General features: G+C 53.6%; 1 protein-coding gene across 1 annotated transcript in view; it reads right to left on the bottom strand.

The window, feature by feature from the left end:
• Positions 1-6,912: 6,912 nt before the first annotated feature.
• The window catches only part of LOC102758139 (protein maelstrom homolog), a 20,534-nt gene continuing 9,205 nt past the window's right edge, over positions 6,913-18,241 (bottom strand). The window contains 2 exon segments of the mRNA XM_015570654.1: positions 6,913-7,781; positions 13,908-13,960. Of these exon segments, the coding sequence (XP_015426140.1) occupies positions 6,944-7,781; positions 13,908-13,960 (891 nt within the window). The 3' untranslated portion in view covers positions 6,913-6,943.

Below are 18,241 nucleotides of genomic sequence, written 5' to 3'. Positions count from 1 at the left end.
GGCATTAGGAAGGTTGAGAACCGCTGCTCTAGCTAGTCTCACATCTGCCTGCCAACTTTACAGAATCCCAGCATCCAGCTCTCCTTGTAGCCAGAGAAACTGATCGTAGCAGGGGCCAGGGATCACCAAGGTCACTCTGAGTCTCCTGGTCAGGTTTTCTCCCTGCGTTTCCCCAGCACACCCAGCCATGTTGTGGGCCTTGCAATGGGGAAGGCCTGGTGGGAGGGCTCAGAGGCCCTGTGCTTGCTCCCAGGCATCCTCAGGTGTGGGGTGGGAACCATAACAGGTGGAGAAGTGAGAGCTGCTGGGAAGCCCTGTCTCCATCCCCACCCGAGCTGTTCCCATGCTCCACTGGGACACAAGCCGGCAGCCCCAGGGAGAAAGAGCAAGTCAGGGCAGAGTGGGGAGGGAGCAGGCCGGGTGGAGGGCCCTGGGGTACTGGGACAGGCTGCAGCCTTCCCTCCACCATCAGATCCAGAGTCCCTGGTAACGACCCACCCGGGGATGGGGTGTAAGGGATGGATGATTGAACCCCCTCACCTGTGTGTTCTGGGCCCCAACTGCCCAACAGCACCGCTGCTTCCTGTGGGGGCCTCTTTCAGAGGAAACAGTGCAAATACCTGGGGAAAGAGGCTGGCAGGTTGGCTAGTTCCCTCTTCCCTCTTGGGGTGAAGATTCAGGAGCCCAGCTGCCCAAAGAAGAGGGAACTTTCTGGTGATGAAGAAAGGAGAGAAGAGCTTGAATGAGGCCCCCTCTTTCACTCCCATGTCCTTCCTTCCTTCCTTCAGGCCCCGGGCCCAGCAATTGCCGTGCCTGTACCTCCTGCCGACTCCTTCATGCCAAGTCACCCACAAACACGTGTGTGGTCCTGGCGCTGGGAGAAAGAGCTTAGACTGCGAATCAGGAGAATATCAGTTCTCAGCTCTTCCATGATTTGACCCTGGCGTGGGGTGGGAACAAGAGGCCTCTGGTTCCCCATTTGAACAAAAGAAAGGTCAAATCAGATGGTGTCTAAGAACAGGTCTGGCATGGAGGATCAAGCCCTTACTGTGGCCAGGCTCTGTGACCAGCCCTGGAAATCTCCCAACGGAGGCAGCGAAGGGGAGGCCAGAGAGAGGTGCAGGCAGGAGGCCAGAGAGAGGTGCAGGCAGGAGGCCAGGACAGACCCAGAGGGTGGAGTGGGGGAAAGGAAGATGAGGGAAATGGTGGCAGAGAAGTACCTAGGCTGGGTGACCAATGGGCCCTGGGGCTTCAGGGGAAAGGTCTTTAGGCAGACACTGGGTCTCTGGCCTGTCCTGGTGACAACCCAAGGAAGGACCAGGGAGGGGGAGCAGGCTGGGGTGTGTGGCGTTCCCATGTGGACCTGTGTTTGGTCCATCTCAGCAGCAGGGTCCGGCAGGCAGCTGGATCCAGGGGAGAGGTCTGGGCTAGCCCTTGTTCCAGCCCTGGGGAAGAGCACAGCGCAGGGTCACCTGTCCTTTAGCATCGGGAAGTTTTCCTAATCTTCAGGATGGTGAACTTCCACTCCGCTCCGCTCCCGCGTCCCCGGGAAACCTCCTCTGCCAGGGCCCCTCCTTTTTCTGGGCTGTCCCTGCTCCAAGCAGGTAGCACACTGGGTCACATGTCCTCCTCTTTCCCTTATGAAGCTGCAGGCATCAAGGTCACTGTTGTACCCCCAGCGCCAAGCACAAGCTGTGGCACATAGAAGACATGCGGCCAGTGCTGGTTGAGTGAAGGAATGAATGGGTGTCTGCATGAGAGATTGAATACATAGAAACATATAGGCCTTCTCTGAGTGAGTGAGGGTCCAGGGCCAGTCTCAGCAAGGTGACCGCCAGCCCATCCATCTGCTGTGACCACCACCAGCAGTGGCAGTGCCCTGCCTCAGTTTCCCTGCCTTCCCCCGCTGGGTCCACTGACCAGCCCCCCCAACACTCACAGTTCTACTCTAGACCTTGAGACCCTCCCCCAGCAAAGAGAACAAGGACACCCACTCCTTCCCTAAACCCCATTGGTGACATGGAGTGAAGTTTCTCCCTCTGCAAACTCCCACCTGCAGCTCCACCGCAACGCATGCCCTCCTGGCAACCCTACCAGAGGCTCTGGGGAGAGCCTGAATTTAGTGCCCCTGGAGAGGTCTCCCCCCCTCCTGGGTCCCACCCACTATTTGGAAATCCAGAGCTGACTCTTACCTGAATCACTCAGGGACCAGCCCCACCCAGCCCCACCTCTGGAGGCAGCTTCACAAGCAGGCAAGAAACTGGAATGAACCCAGCAGCTTCAGCTCCCAGCCCTCCTATTCCTGACCAGCCCCCTGTGCAACCTTAGGCAACCAACTGCCCCTTTGGGGTCTCAGTTTCCCCTCTATAAAATGGACTTAATTCCATTCTTGCAAGAGTTAGTGTGAGGATGAAAAGGGTGGTCCATGGGAGCACACGAGGGCTCCAGTAGGAGCTCAGTGCTCATTTTTCACCTGCTCTCCCTCCATTCCCTACCTGAGCAGGAAGGTTTTGTGCAACATTCTCTTCCTCCTCCTCTTCACCTGCTCTGTGCCAACCTAGGGTTGGGCATGGGTGGTAAGGATAGTAATTGCTACTATTTCTTGACCACCTACTATGTGCCAGGTAGAATGCTGTGTATTTTACATGCAGTATCACATGACATTACTCAGCAGCCCTAAGGCATATTTTCACCTCCAATTTACAGAGAAAGAACCTGAAGTCCAGAGAGTTTAAGGGACTGGCCCAAGGTGGCACCACCAATCCCTGTGTTCTGAATACTAGGTACCAAGCACCTGAGTCCCAGCACAGCCAGCCAGCATTTGGAGGAGACAGAAATGCACCTTTAAGGCAGTTGGTCAGCTGGGTGTGAGGAGCGGGGGTCCAAATAAACAACATAGTTCAGCTGAGAAGCTAAGGACTGAGAGTCACAAAATATTTTTACATCCCTCTCTCATTGAAATCCTCACAGCAGCTCCAAGAGGAAGATACCCTTATCCCCATTGTGCAAAAAAGGAAACTGAGGCTCAAAGATCTTCCTAGAGTCTAGGGAGTAGACGGTGCCTGTGGTGAGGAGGAGGAAGAGGAGGAGTCAGACCCGCGGCTGGAACCCTGGCTGTGTGGTAGGCATTGTGCGAAGAGGCTTGGGTGCCTCATGTCCTCTGTAACTCATAACAGCTCCATAAGGTAGGCCTTCTTGCCCTCATTATTGCAAACAGAAAAGCTGACTTGCTAAAGGCCACAGGCGAATAGGAGAGAGATGGGATCTGAGTTCTGGTCTGTTTGATGTCAAGGTCTACAAGCTTAACCCCCTGTCACCCTCCATCCCTGGCTCTGGATCCCAAGCCCTGAATGTTTAAAACAACAAACACCCAAATCCTGGTGGAGGCTGGCCAAGAAGGCAGATAAACAAGCAGGAGTTTGGGGAGTGGAGAGTCTCCGAGCTCATCTGGGGAGTTTCCACTGCAGGGTCCCCTGTCCTACAGGCCTCACCGCTAGGCAGCTGGCGCCATCTGATCAACACAGGATGGCCGCATGCTCACGCCACTGGCTTCCTCCCCAGCCCGCCCCCACCGGCCGCCTAATCTGAAGAGCATCAGTCATCAGCCCCGGGATCCGGGAGACCAACCGCCTGTGACGGATTAGCCAGAGGAGCCTGGGAAAGAGCCATTGTCTTGCTAAGGGACAGTAGTTGCTGTGGAGGTTGCTGGGGCTGTAACAGGTCAGTCCCCATGTCCCCCTTCCTCCCCCACCACAGCTGAAGAAAGAGGAACTGTTTCCCTCCTACCTTTGCTCAGAACCATCAGTAGCTCCCACGGCCTGAGACCTTAGCCCGGCCTTCAAGACTCATCATTCACTGAGCAGCAGGAGGTCACAGAAGGAGCCCTGTATGGAGACCTAGAAGGCCTGGTTTCTAGTAACGTGACCCCCTGAGCTCATTCTGTGACCTTGGGCAAATTGCTCACCCTCTTGAGCCTCAGTTTCCCTGCTTGTTAAATAAGCCCATTTCCTTAGATGTGTTCAAAGATCGGGAGCAGAGGTTTCAGACTCAGGCGAACTGGATTTGGAGCCTGGCTTCAGTATTCTAACTGGATGACTTGGAGCCAACCATATATATGTCATCCCTGAGCCTCCATTCCCTCGTCCAAAAATAAGGACGGTAATAGTGTCTATTTCCTGGGAGCAGTGTTAGGATAAAATCACTTAGCTCAATGCCTGGCACGTAGGAGGCACTCAGTAAATGAGCAGTATTGGTGGAATTATTGTTATTACTACTAATTATATAATTAATCGAATTCTGTCAGTGTGGTCCTAAATGGGAAGGGGGGGAGGGGTGCTTGTACTAGATATGTAAAAAGAATTTAAGAGAGAGTGGTTGCGGGCAATTGGTTGCTAGCCTACAGTCCCAGGAATGCATCTCACCACACACAACGAAGTCCCAAACATGGAAACTTAAACAAAAGGGTGGAGCGATTCTTCTTCTCCAATGACAAGTCCAAGGTGAGCAGCTCGGGCCGCTGGAGCTGCCTGGGAATGCATCAGGTGCCCACGCTCTCTCCACCCCTCTGTTCCATACCCTCAGAGGTGGCCCCAGCAGAGTCCCTCTGACATCCCCTTCACCAGAACTGTGTCACGTGACCTCGCTTGGCTGCAGAGAGGATTGGGAAATGGAGTTTTTGGATGTGGCAGGAAGGCACAGGGAGTTGGAAATGGAGACTGAGCCAGACTCCAGAGTCTCCTGTGTGGGCTGTGTTTCTGATGTGTGGTTTCTCCGGAGAATCCAGGAGCAGGTATGTGCTGCAGACTCCAGAGGTGGGCAGACCTTCGTTGTCCCAGAACGGGGTCTGAGAATTGCAGGACCACAGCGGGTCAGAGCCAGGAGCTCCCTAGGAGAAGGTCCAACCCACCTGCCTCTGGTGACAGACTCGGAGACTCAGAGCAAGGCAGGGACTTGTCCAAACAGGCCAGATATCTTTCCTCTGTCCCAAGGCCTCCTATAAAATGACCAACCTCAGAATAAGTCACATGAGACACAGACGTGCCCCAATGCCAGGAGACATCTCATCCTTTCAAAATTCACACCCAGCAAACTGAACATGTAATGGGCAATAATTCGAGCTTCTAAAGAACTCTTCGGTTCTCAGGCATGAGCCTGAAAAGTCCATTTTCTTGAGCCTTTCAAATACTAGTAGAGCTGGACTGACTCATCGTCCGCCTGGAATGTGTGTTTCCGCTTTAACGCCTCATTAATATCTTACCGTCATTCGGTGCCGCCAGTACAGTTTCCAAAAACATTCTCACTTGTGTTATAATCTTTTGATCCACGTGACAATCTTTTGACATAGGTGTGTTTAGCCCCTGAATAAGTCAGGATTATTTCTATTACAAGTGACAGATACCTGTTTCCAACTGGTTTTAGCAGAAGGGGAAATGTTGGCTCCCAAGCTGGAAATCTAGAGACAGGTATGGCTGTATCCAGATGTCAGTCTCTCTCTCTAGCTCTAACTCTAGCTCTAGCTCTTCCTCCTTCACTCCTTCTCTCTCTCTCATCTTTTTGTTCCCCTTCTAGTTGTCTTCACTCTCAGGGGTGCTCCCCAAGGACCCTGCCCTGGTGCCCCAGTCCCAAATGAAAGGAAAATGCCCCTTTACTTGGCACTTCCGATTGCTCTGGCTTAGCTCACGTGCCTCCCTGAACCAAATGCCTGATTCTGACTGGCGAGTCCTAGACTGTGTGCCCACGTGAACTGCAAATGGGAGAGGGATGTTCCCCCAAAGAAAACTGGGTGCTATTATCAAAAGAAGAGGGAAGGGATGAGGGACAGTCAGAAGCAACTGATGTCCACCGGTGCTCTGTTTCTCCCTGTGACAGACAAGGAAGCCAGGCTCAGCGAGGTGCGCTGGCTTTTGCCTGCAGCCCCTGGGCTGGTAGGAAGGGGAGCTGTCTTGCCTTTGGTGAGGAGCCTGGATGGAGAGAAGGACCACGTGGGAGCGAGCCCTCGGCCTGCCTGGAGCCCAGCAGGCATCAGAATGTTAAGAGGGAGGGAGGAGGGTTTGGAGGGATGCTGGACTCCTAGCTGCTTCTCCTCCGCATTTCTGGTATTGCCTCGAGCAGGAAAAGATGTTCAGGTTTGTTGAACAACCCAAGCACGCCAGATACTGCTGGGTACTAGACAGGCATACTCACTCCAACCGTGCTTCTCAGAGATGGATGGAAGCTGAGACTCGGAAAGGTAAAGCCACTTGTCCAAGCCATGCAGTTTCGACTGGCAGGGAGGACTCCAGCGCCAGTGCTGTTTCTCTGAATGACTTCTCCATGGGGCACTATTGACATTTTGTGTAGGGTTGCCCCACACAGGGCAGGAAGTTTAGCTGGCTACGAGTACACTCAGTCATGGCAACAGCCAAGAACTGCCCATGCTGCCTGGGAATGTATCAGGAGCCCACTCAGGTATTTTTTGTTTAAAAAAAAAGGTTTTTTTAACAAAACTTTATTTTTATTAAAGGCAAATTTTTTAGATATTTGCAATGAAAACAGCCAGCAGGTCTCAGAGAAAGGTTCTACACGTCATAATGGGAAGAAGTACAGCAACACTATTTTAACACCTTTCATAACAGACATTCAATACCTTTATCGTGGAGGAAAGGATGAGCACAATGTAACATTTGCAAAAGCACTCCTCTGAAAAGGCCAGTTTGGTCCTTGGAGGTCAACCTTCCAAGGCGTCCCCATTACACAGTCAGGAAGCAGAGCAAGCCCTCGAGGAAAAAAAGCAAAAATGCCAAATCTTCTCCAACCACAATTACTTTTAATCTACGAAACAGGATTCTCTATAAGGCAGGCCGTTTCAGAGGGCGGCATGTACCAGGGGCATGCTCTGCCGTCCGGGACTGCAATCCGTGGGAAGCAGGCCTGCTATTTTCCCAGAATTGAAGAAGTACCATCATTAAGACAAGGGGGAGGAGGACTTGAACCCACCCTTCGGGGACAGGGAAGGGGAGAGCGCGGTCTCACAGCTGGAGAACCTGGGGACGCTGCTGGAGGAGCCTGAGATGCGCTCTAGCAGGCGCATGATCCCTCTTCCCCGAACACTGCTGTTCGGGCCTGAAATCTTCACCCCAGAAGGGTAGTCACCAGTGGGTGTGTTTGATCTTGGTTCCTGATTAGAATAGTTGAAATGAGAGAATCCTGAGCTCTCAAACCTTAGCTTCTGGTACCGCCCTGCATCCAATATGACCATTTTGGGTGTCACCCTGTTGCTGGCCTCGTCATCCTGCAAGGGCACGTGGGCCCCTGTGAGCTGGATTCCAAAGAGCGTGGCCAGAGAATTGCTGATGCCGTACGCAATTTTCTTGCAAACAGCTAAGGCGCAGAAGAGAATGTCATTTTCCTCGTGCCACTTGCACCTTGTGTTGCTAGAATAATCCCCCGTGGCCACATTGAGGAGGCTCCAAACCCAGGTCTTGGAGAGCTCCTTGAGGAACTTTTGCTGGTAGATCCCCACTGCAAGATCCTCGACAGTGAGAAGTTCCCGATTTTGCCTGATTTCCGACCCCTTCTCCGTGTGCTTCAGGCATCAGTTGACTCTGGCTCTTTCGTCAGACTTACAGTAGATAGGTGGCCACTTCCCTGGGTTCGGATGAATGAACCCATGAAGGTTTTGTAGCTCAGTTGCTTGGTCACATCCAGATTCGAAGGTTGAAATAGGAATCTTGTGACTCGAATCACTAGCAGCCTGACAATGTGATTCCAAACCCCAGCCCTGCAGGAGGCCACTTCTGCCTCTGGACAGGGCCCACCACAGCACGCTGACCGAGTCTGGTCCCTTTCAGCTGACCCAGGGCATGACACAGAGACCGCTTAATAAATATGTGACCAAGGGATGGAAGGAGAGAAGGAAGAAAGGGAAGGAGGGAGGGAAGGAAGGAAAGAAGGAACTGAAGCCAAACAGGACTGGTTACAAACCCCAACACTACCACTTACTGGGTTTATGGTATTGAGCAAATTGCTTAACACTTCTGTGCCTCAGTTTCCTTGTCTAGAAAATGGGGACAGTATTAGTAACATCTTTAGAGGGTTGTTAAGAGTATTAAATGGATTAATTCTTGTGAAATGCTTAGGACATTGATATTTCAAGAGCACTTTTTGTTAAATAAGTGAGCCAATGAATGAATGACTTTACACACACACACACACACACACACACACACACACACACACAGTTTTCTGTTTACAAAAGCTTTCATATTTGTTATCTTCCTTGACTGTCCCCCTTACCCTGTAAGAGCGCATTAGGCACACTTTACATTTGAAGAAACTCACTCAGGAGGTGAGGTCACTTGGCTAATGTCTTCTGGTTGTTCAACTGCAGCCCCAGAATTCTGTCTTCTCCGCGTTTTCCTTCCCCCACAAATACAGATTCTTAAGCCAAGAATGAACGAGTGAGAGGAGCTGCAGGGATTCCTACGTCTCAGAGTGCCTGCACAGGGAGGGGCTTTCCAGTCTCCACTCTGTCCAACCTGAGCTCTCATGGGGCTGCCCAGTGCTGTGGTGTGTGTGTGCGTGTATGATTCACCAACGGGTTTGGGAGGGAGGAGGCCAGCCATGTGGCCAGGACCACAGGACCACAAGAAAGAACTGGGTGGTGAGTGAAGGCTGGTGAACTGTCTGCCCACAGTCTCCCACTCTTTGCGGAGAGGAGCACGATCTCTGTGGTCACTCCAAAGCCTCCACACCTGTACTCCTCCCACAAGCCACACTCAGGACAGGAACTGGGTGTCTCCTTGGGGCACCTAGCACCCAGCGCACAGGAGTTGTGGGGAGACGCTACAGTGTTTCGGACAGGTTCAAGCTGTGGACTGATGAGAAGGCACAGTCCTCTCATTGCCACGTGCAAGTCCCAGCTTGGAGGGCAGGGCTCTCCCAGCACAATTATAGCCAACAGCTGTAGTTGAAAGCTTGAACCTATGGTCCAAATACATGGCCCCACGTGCCTGAGTGAAGTAGGCTTGATAGAGTTCAGGTGAATGTAGTTGCGTAGGATTGAAACCCATGAGAATGTTGTAAACATCTTGATCATGCATGCCCTTACCTTGCCTTGTGGCACCTGCTATAAAATAAAGACACGGCTTGTGGGCGCTGTCGCTGTCGCTCAGAGAAGCAGCGTCCCCCACCGAGACCCAGCTTTCATTCTCTTGTCCGTCTTTTCTAAGCCTTTCAGCCGCCCTCACTCAGGTTCACCCTTGGCCGTGCTGGCGCAGCACAAGGAGTGACTGCCCTGCTCTGTGATTCCTTTCAATTCCTCTCCATCCATCCTACAAAGATGAGTGAGATGGCATCTTGGCCAACCTCTAGCTGGGATGCGGAAGACGTGTGCCCTCAGAGAGCTCTCAGACAAGGGGGTGAGCCTCAGAGGAACAGAGACAGAGGATGGGGAAGGGCGGAGCACTGGGAGTGCACACGTGAGCATATACATACATGTGATGAAACTCTGGTATTCCCCTCCTCCCATGCCAAGATGCAGATCACAGCTATAGTGAGCTTCCACACCACAGATGTGTAGGGTAAAAATATGGAGAAACACTGAACTAGATAATTTATATCCCAAACTCAGACTCACAGATCTGCCGGGATGTCAGCCTTGGATATCTCCCCTCATCAGCTCTCTCCCCATTGGTATCTCACTCCACCTTTTTTCCCCTGGCAGAATAATCTAAATTATGCTGGATCTGGACTCCTCCTTACACCTGTCTACTTGGAATCTTTAAACTTTCTTATACAGGCCAACCCGACCTAATTCAACTCAATTCAGTCCACCTCAATTATCCTAAATTCAACTCAAACCAACCCAGCTCGACTTCTTTCCACTCAATCCACCCAAATCAATCAAACTCCACTCCACTCAACCAAACCTAACCCATTTTGACACAACCCAACTTGGCTTAACTCTACTAAATTCATGGCAAGCTAGCTCAACTCAGCTCCACCCAAATCCAACTCCATTCTACCCAACCAAACCCACCCCAATATGAAATAACACAATTCTATTCCACTCCACCCAAGCCAAACCAACGACACTTAACCCAGCTCAACTGATCCCATGTCTACCTGGCTCGGCTCTCCTTTTATATCTCCTCCTTCCTTCCAACACCAAATACCTGCCTCTCAACCCTCCCCCCACTACCAGATTCCCCATTATTCCTTAAATAGTGAGCCAGAGGGTCAATGCCTGATCTAAAGAAAGATGAGGACTGACATATCTTGATGTGGGGTTGGGGGGATGAGGAGAGATAAACCAAAGAACTTATATGCATAGTCCATGGACACAGGCAATAAGATAGTGAAGATCTTGGGGGGGAGGGGCGTGGACGATAGAGGCTGGGACGAGGGGAGTAAATGGGGGTGAATGGGAATATCTGTAGTACTATCAACAATAAAAATACATTTTAAGAAAGAAGGACATTTTTCTTTGGGCTTCCCTCTCCTTGCTCTTTTTAATCACATCCCCCTGCAGGCAATAACCTTCATTCCTCTCTGATGCCCCACCATTTACCCCTACACTTTAATGAAACTCCACGGCCATGAAGCCTCAGAGATGCCAAGCCTATGTGGGTTCTCATATCTGTACACACTACCCCAGGGAGGTGAGGTCTGGAGGACATTTAGGTTAGGGGCAGGGAGGGTACTATGTAATGGGCAGAAGGATCACCTTGCAGACAAAAGCAAGATCTGGCTTGACCCAACCCCACCCTCAGGGAACAGAACACTGTTCCTGGCTGTTTTTCTACTCCTTTATGGCCCTGCCCTATCCCTACATTTATCTCTGTCTGGTCTCTGATCTCTGTCTCTGCCATTATCTCTGCCTCAGTCTTGGGGGAGGGCCCTGTCTCTTCATCTCTGGGACGCTCTCTTCCTCTTTCACTGTCTCTGTGTTGCTATCTGTGTCCCTCTTGCTGACTGTGTTCCTCTCCATCTCGGTCTCTCCTTCTGGCACAATCTGCTTCATGTTCCACGTTCTGGCTGGGAGTTGTTGCTCCCGAACAGAGAGGTCTCCACCCTTCACCCCCTAAACCTCTTCCCTATCAAGGGAGCAATAGCCACCCAGGCCACCTGAGCCCAGGGGCGAAAACTGCTGCCCCCATCGGAAATCAGAATACAATGGAGCTGGAAGGGAATTCAGGCCAATCTTCTCATTTTACGGATGGGGAAACCGAGTCCCAGAGACTGCAGGGGACTCTCCCCGGCCATTCAGAGTTAGTGGAGAGAGAAGGAGGCCGCCTGAGGTGGAGGCCCCGGACTCTGACCCCCAGGGTAGGAAGGACTGGCTGGGAGGGATGTGGAAGAACCAAGCGTCCACCCCCAAAGGTCACCTCCACGATCAAGGGAGGCCTGCCTTGCACACCATCACAGAGCAGTGCCTCCCCCTGACTCCCCCTCCCCCCGATAGTAAAATGTATTTTCTGGGGGTCAGGGAAGAAAGGAGACAAGAAGCATCCTGGGTGCCCCTTTGGTGAGGGTCATTCATCTCTCACCCTGACCTTCTCACCTCTTGGAGTCAGGACCCAGTGTGTAGCAGAGCCAAGGGGAAGCCCACCTAGTCCAGGGGGAGGAGGAAACCAGGGTTGGAATCCTGAAACAGAGCCGGGTGCCTGAGGGGCAGGGCTGGCAGTTCAGCCAGACTGAAGCCAGAATCCAGCCCTGGAGCCCTTGGCCTCCGGCTCCCTGCCCAGCCAGGCACAGCCCCCAAGTCTCTCCTGGTGTTGGTCAGGCTGAACCCTGATGGGCGAGGGCGGGGCGAGGACTGCATTCCTCCCCGGATCCACCCACTGCCAGCTCCAGGTTTATCTGGACTCCAGCAGAAACCGGTGCCCCCAAGGGCCTGGGCCAGAGCAAGGCCAGGGGAAAGGCCCTTCTCCAGCCAGAAGTCAGGGCCCAGCTCTCTCCTAAGCCAGGACTCCCTGCCGGTCTAACTGGGCTGAAGATGCCTCTCTCAGCAGCTCAGGTTCCTAGGAAGACACTAGCCTCGGCCTGTCTCAGCAGCTCAGGTTCCTGGGAAGACACTGGCCTGGGCCTCTCATAACTCTAGGATTGGAGAAGCTGGGAGGGGCGGGGGGCAGGGGGAGGAAATAGATTCTAGACCCATGGACAGGGGCCACCAGGGCCAGTCCTGACCTGACCTCCAGTACCCTCACGCCACTTCTCTAAGCCCCCTGCTTCCTGACTCTCTGCAGAAGGGGCTCACATCACTGGGCCCAAACCTCCACTGAACAGACCAGGAGACTGCAGCCCAGAGAGGGAAGGCGTTTGCCCAAGGACACAAGGCAGAGAAACAGCCTGAGTCCAGGGCTCCTGGCCTTCGATGGGCCCTTCCCCAGCAGGCTCTCGGGGCAGAGTGCTTGCCCCTTACGCCCAAGAGGCCAAATTCTCACCCCACAACTCGGGAGTGCCCTGCTCCTCAGAGCCAGCAGCTCAGCCAGAGTCCCAGCTCCCTCCAGAGGCCCCCCCCCTTCCCTCTTCCTGCTGCTCCCCGCTGACCTCGGCTCTTCCTTCTCCTTTCCCAGCACCCCTCTCCCCACCCCTGCCCTGAGCCCAGCAGAGCTGGGGGTAGACAAGGAGGAGGGATCTGAGCCCTGCTTCCACCCCTCTCCGCGCCTGCCTGGACCTCAAGACAGGCCAGGTCGCGGTCCCTGTGTCAGATCTCACAGGACTGGCCTCGGTCACATCCGCCACCAGGCAGTCATTCCTGAAAGGTCCTGACACGTGAAACTGAAGTCTGCTTCCCTGGCGTGGCCTCGGGCCTCAGGGTGCAGGTGGCTTCCTCTGAGCGATGGCGATGGCCCCTCGGAGGTGGGCCGGCTGCGGTCACCTTCATGACTGCTTCAGGAGGCTAGATTCCCCCAGGAGGCCCGGTCCTGCCTCTGCCCTTCTAGTTGTGGGCCCCAGGGACTCTGCCCTGTAGAGCTCTTCCTTTGGCCGACCTGCATCTTATCCTTTCCCCCTACTGACCCACAACTGTCCATGTAAGAGTTTCGTTGATTTTTGAGAATCTTTCCAGCAAATTGCCAAACCTGAGGGCCATTTGGGGGCACCTCCTGAACTTTCGGTTGGTGTCAGGAGTGAGGGCAGCCTCACGGGCAGACTGTGCCCTCAAGATTGTCATGAGCCTAACTTACAGCAGCTGCTTCCCTGATCATTCATTTCATCCTCACAATAGCCCCAGGTTGAAATGTGGTCTACGTCACACAGTTGGCAAGCCACAGAGGTGCGATTTGAAAGCATGTATCCATGCACTGGAGTCTGCGCCTGTAGCCACTGCACATACTGCCCACCTGGGGGCGGCAGAGAGGTGGGACTGGCGGCTTTGCCGGGAACATTTCCCAGAGGGGTTTCCTTGCAAAGAGGCTGATCTTTGTCCTGAGGTCAATAAGGATCCATTGATGGTTTCAGCAGAGAGTGGCATGCACAGCGGAGGGCTTTAGCAAGGTCCCTCTGGATGCAAATGCAGACTGGACTGCAGACAGGCCCAAGTGGGGAGAAGACCAAACGCGAGGCTACTGCAGCGGAGCAGATGAGGACGGTGGCAGCTGGACCTGAGCCATGGTCTTGGGAATGGAGAGCTCTGGACATGCTCCAGGTCTGCCTAAAAGGTAGACTTGACAGGACTTAGGGACAGACTGGAGTTAGGGCAGAAGTGGGCAGGAGGAGCTGAGGGTAACACCCAGACTTCCAGATTAGACCATTAGAATACTAAGGCAGGGAAGACAGAAGGAAGAACCGATTTCGGGTGGACTACACCATCATTAATGACCCCAGAGTTCCACAGGGGCCAATGGCCCAGAACAGGGCACCTCCACGCCCCAGGCATAGAACAGTGTTGCTAGTTCCAGAGCAGAGGCGGCATCCTCACCTACCTCACAGTGGCCACCAGGTGGCAGCACAGGCCGCCCTTTTCCAGGAAGGCTGTCTGGAGGAGGGAGAAGGCTCTCAGCTGGGGATGCAGACCCACCAGGAAAGTCTCACCCAGGGGCCTGTGACTGAGTTCCTGCAGCTACAATGTCAAACAAGACCTGATCTAGGAGACAGGAGTCCTGGGTTCTAAGTATTGCCGGTGACCCGGAGCCAGCTCCTTCCCCTCTCTCAGGCTCCGGTTTCTCTCCGATAGAGTGCGAGCCTTGCAAGGGAGCCAGAAGCTGACAGAGGAACTTTTAACCCCTTCTCTGGCTTTTCACCCCTATCAGCCATGGCTTTCACACACATTTGTAGAAGCAACATCTACTTTTATTATTATTAATTTCAGAGAGAGGAAGGGAGAGAGAAGCATCATTGGTAACCTGATGCATATGCACCTGGATGGAACCCAAACATGGGTGTGTGCCCTGATGAGGAATCAAACCCACCACCTTTAGGGATGATGCTCCAACCAAACGAGCCACACCGGCCAGGCCAAGGTAACAGCTTCTTTCACAAACAAAATCCTGTGTCCCCCACCTCCACCCCATATATGAAACAGACAAAATGTACGTGAATCTGCTCTAGTCTTGGGGGTTGGGGCCCTCCCAAGCCGACACAGAGGATAAAGGCCAGACCCCTCACCCCGGCATTCAAGGCCCTTCCCTCTCTGCCTCTCCAGTGCCATCGCCCACCCTCCAGCCCCCACTCTCCCATCCACACCACACTCTCCCCTGCTTCTCTGTCTGCCTGTGCTGGACTTTCCCTTGGGGCGGCCCTTCCCTCCCCACTCCTGCTTCAAATCCTCCTCATCCCTTAACCAGGTCTTTTGTCACCTCCCCCAAGAAGCCTTCTCCAAAGCCCCGGATGGAGAGAGTCATCCCTCCCCCACACGGTCCCACATCTCAGTCACCAGCCCCTGCTGTGGTCAGGCACTTCCAGCAAGCCAACAGCACTTCCCCTGGCTCTGCACACCTCACGTGCTACATGTGCCTTCCACGTCTCTCCCTCCTGCTCCTGAGCGTCCGGGGGGGTGGGGGGGGGGGCAGGCCCGACTGCCCCGTAGCTGAGTGTGTCCAGGCCTCCCCCAGCCGCACTGGCAGATCGTCCACCTGTCCTGGGCCTCGGCGTCCCCTCTGTGGAACGGGGGCTGCCGTCATCTAACCAGCACTGTGTGCAGGGTCAGGACTCCCTACATAATTCGCGGGGCCCGATGAAAATGTGCTATCCCTTGTTGCAAATTATTTCTAAATTTCAAAACAATAACAGGGCATTAAACCAGGCATAGGTTGCACACCCAGGGAGCCACCCATGAAGTTCCTGCACACACGAGGGGCCTGAAATCCAGCCGGCCTGCACCTGGGGCTTTGTCCACTGCGGAGAGCAGCTACGGTGTTGGGACAGGTTATGGCCCGAACCTGTGGTCCCACGTGGCTAAGTGATAACAGCGGCGGAGCTGCCGGAGGCGCAGCAAGCAAACAAAGCTGGATCAGGTGCAAGTAATTGAGCAGATTCGAACCCCACGAGAACGAGAACGTGGTAAGCATCTTGACCACGCCCTTATTTTGCCTCGTGAAACCTGGCTATAAAATAAAGACTCGGCTTGCAGGCTTGACGCTGTCTCTCCATCAGAAAGCAGCTAGACCCAGCTTTCATCCTCTTGCCTGTCTTTTCTCAATCCTTCACTGCCCCCTCCCAGGTTCGCCCGTGGCCGTGCTGGCGTGGCACAGTCCACCAAGAACACAGTCACCTTTCTCTTTACTCAAGGGCACTTTCTGCTGGTCTGCAGGGGTCCAGCGAGCTGCATTTGTCCAGTAGGGAGTGCCTTTCCCTAAGTCACACGAAGGTGTCGGCTTGGCCCACACCCTGCCCACCTTCTCTGAGATCCCCTGGCCCTGGCACGCGAACTGTGCTCCCAGACTGCTTGTTGCATGAGGAAAGGGAGCCAGAAACTGAACACAAGAAATTAGAAGGGATCAGGGCAAAAGCCTAGAACACAACTGTGGCCTATTAATGTCCCGTAAACGAATGACTAAAACGAAGGCCTAAGACCAGGCATCTGGGAAATGACATTGGGGAATTACTGGACTAAAAGGGACTGAGAAATCATCAAATCCAGGGTTTTCAAACGATGTTCTTCAAAGCTATAGGGACCTGCAAAGGTGTGTCAGGGGCAGAGGGTGTGGGGGAGCGGTGGGGGGGGGGGGGGGGGGCATGGGAAAAGCCAGGCATCAGGATCGGGCCCTCCCCGCCTTCGCTCTCATCTGTCTCATATACTGGGCTTCTCATGTAAGCTTCTGTCTGAAGAACAGTTCTGCTGGCTTAGGAAGAGCGAGAGATGCCCACAGCCACACAGTACCGGCTGGGGAGAGGAAGGCAAAGAAGAGGGATCAGGGATGGGAGGCCACAGTCAGCCTGCAGCTCCTCGATGAGATACAGGCAGAAGAGTAGGCATCAGAAACTGGAGTTTTATTCCAGAAATGTGAAATCAAGGCGGAGGAAGCAAGATAAACCAGAGCAGGGGCCCTCAAACTTTTTAAACAGGGGGCCAGTTCACTGTCCCTCAGACCGTTGGAGGGCCAGACTATAGTTTTAAAAAAAAAAAACTATGAACAAATTCCTACGCACACTGCACATATCTTATTTTGAAGTAAAAAAAAAAAAAAAACGGGAACAAATACAATATTTGTATTTGCATGTGGCCCGCGGGCCGTAGTTTGAGGACCCCTGAGCCAGAGGGTGGAGATCAAGGATGGCAAACCTCAGCTCAGAGCAGAGATTCACAGTCAAGTTTCAAATTCAGAGGCCAAAGGTGGGGGCCCACGCATGGCTTTGTTCACTCGGTCGGTATTTACTGAGCACCTACAGTGTTCCAGGCACAGTTCTAGGCTCCACAAATAGAGCAGTGAGCAAGACAACGCCTCACAGGGCTCAGATTCTTGAGGGGAGAGTGGGAATGTCAAGACATAAACACTATTATAAGAAAAGAAAAAGGAATCAACCAGCTGAACCAGCTAGAGATACGTCACGTGAAGAAAATTAAACAGAGGGAGAGGGCGAGACTGCCAGTAGGTGGGCTAGTTCATATAGGGTGGTCAGAGAGGGCCTCCCTGAGGAGGTGACATTTGAGCTGAGCTCTGAATGAGATGGGGGCCGCTGCTGCCCCAGCTGACAGGAGACTGTGGAGTTGCCTGGCTGGAGAGCCTGCAGATCCACACTGCACAGTTGGGCGGGCTGGGCAGGAAGTCTGGCCCCCTGTAACCGTATCCCCAGGAAAGAGGAAGCCAGGAAGGCGCTTTCAGCAGTCGTATTCATCAAGGCCGTTGCACTAACCCCCAAGCAGCACCAGAGGCTCCTTAGAGCCCCCGTCCACCTTCAGCCGCCTGGGAGAAGGCAGCAAGGGAGGGAGGGCGGCCGAGAGTGGGCCCTGGATTCCCTTCCAGACAATAAATGCTTCCAGGTTCCTGGGGAGCATGCCATGGGTCACAGCCGCATCTGATCTCAATTACCCCTGGTGTAGGGTTCCCGGGCTGGGCGGGGGCAGGGGTGGAGGGAAGGCCATTCTCTATAATCAGAATATCCTGGCCCAGCGAAGGGAAGGCACCCCAAGACAGGTCCCTCACCTTGTAGGACTCAATGGAGGGGCTCTCTCTAGGAGGAGAGGTCTGACTGTGGGTGCAGGGCCACTGTTTCATAGCCTTTTGCTGTGTGACTTGGTGAAAGTCACTTAACCTCTCTGGGCCTCTGTGGAAATGGCGAAAATGCTGCCTTTTCCTTCTCAAGGAGGCAAGAGTATCCAAGTCTGGAGAACAAAGCTCAGTGCTGTGGGCAGGGCTGGGCTGGGCTGGGCTGGGCTTGCTAATCCCTTACTTTTCCTGCCTTGATTAGATCTTAATCCTCGTGCAAGTACATCCCCACCCAAAGTTAAGGTGCCAGAGTTGTCAGGACTAGCATCTCCTAAAGCAGACCCAGGAGACCTTCTTGCCGCACCCCACCCCACCCCACCCCCAACCTGCTTGGGCCGAACACTTTACCTCTCTGGGCCTCAGTTTACCCACGCCCACCTCCAGAGGTAACAGGGTAGAGCTGGTTTGAAAAGATACAGATCAGTAACCATGTTCGTTTGGTCTATTTTACAACCAACAACCACAAAAATGGCCATATTTCTAAGACTCAGGGAGGAAGCCCGGATGTGTAAAATGTCTGCAGGATACAGTTCTGTGCTTGGGGACCTTGGGCAAGTGTTTCCTCTCCAGACCTCAGTTTCCCCATCCATTCAGGTGCCTGCAGACCGAGT

The sequence above is a fragment of the Myotis davidii genome, unplaced genomic scaffold, assembly GCF_000327345.1.
Source record: "Myotis davidii unplaced genomic scaffold, ASM32734v1 scaffold964, whole genome shotgun sequence".
Classification (NCBI taxonomy): Eukaryota; Metazoa; Chordata; class Mammalia; order Chiroptera; family Vespertilionidae; genus Myotis; species Myotis davidii.
This window is presented reverse-complemented; position numbering and strand designations above follow the sequence as displayed.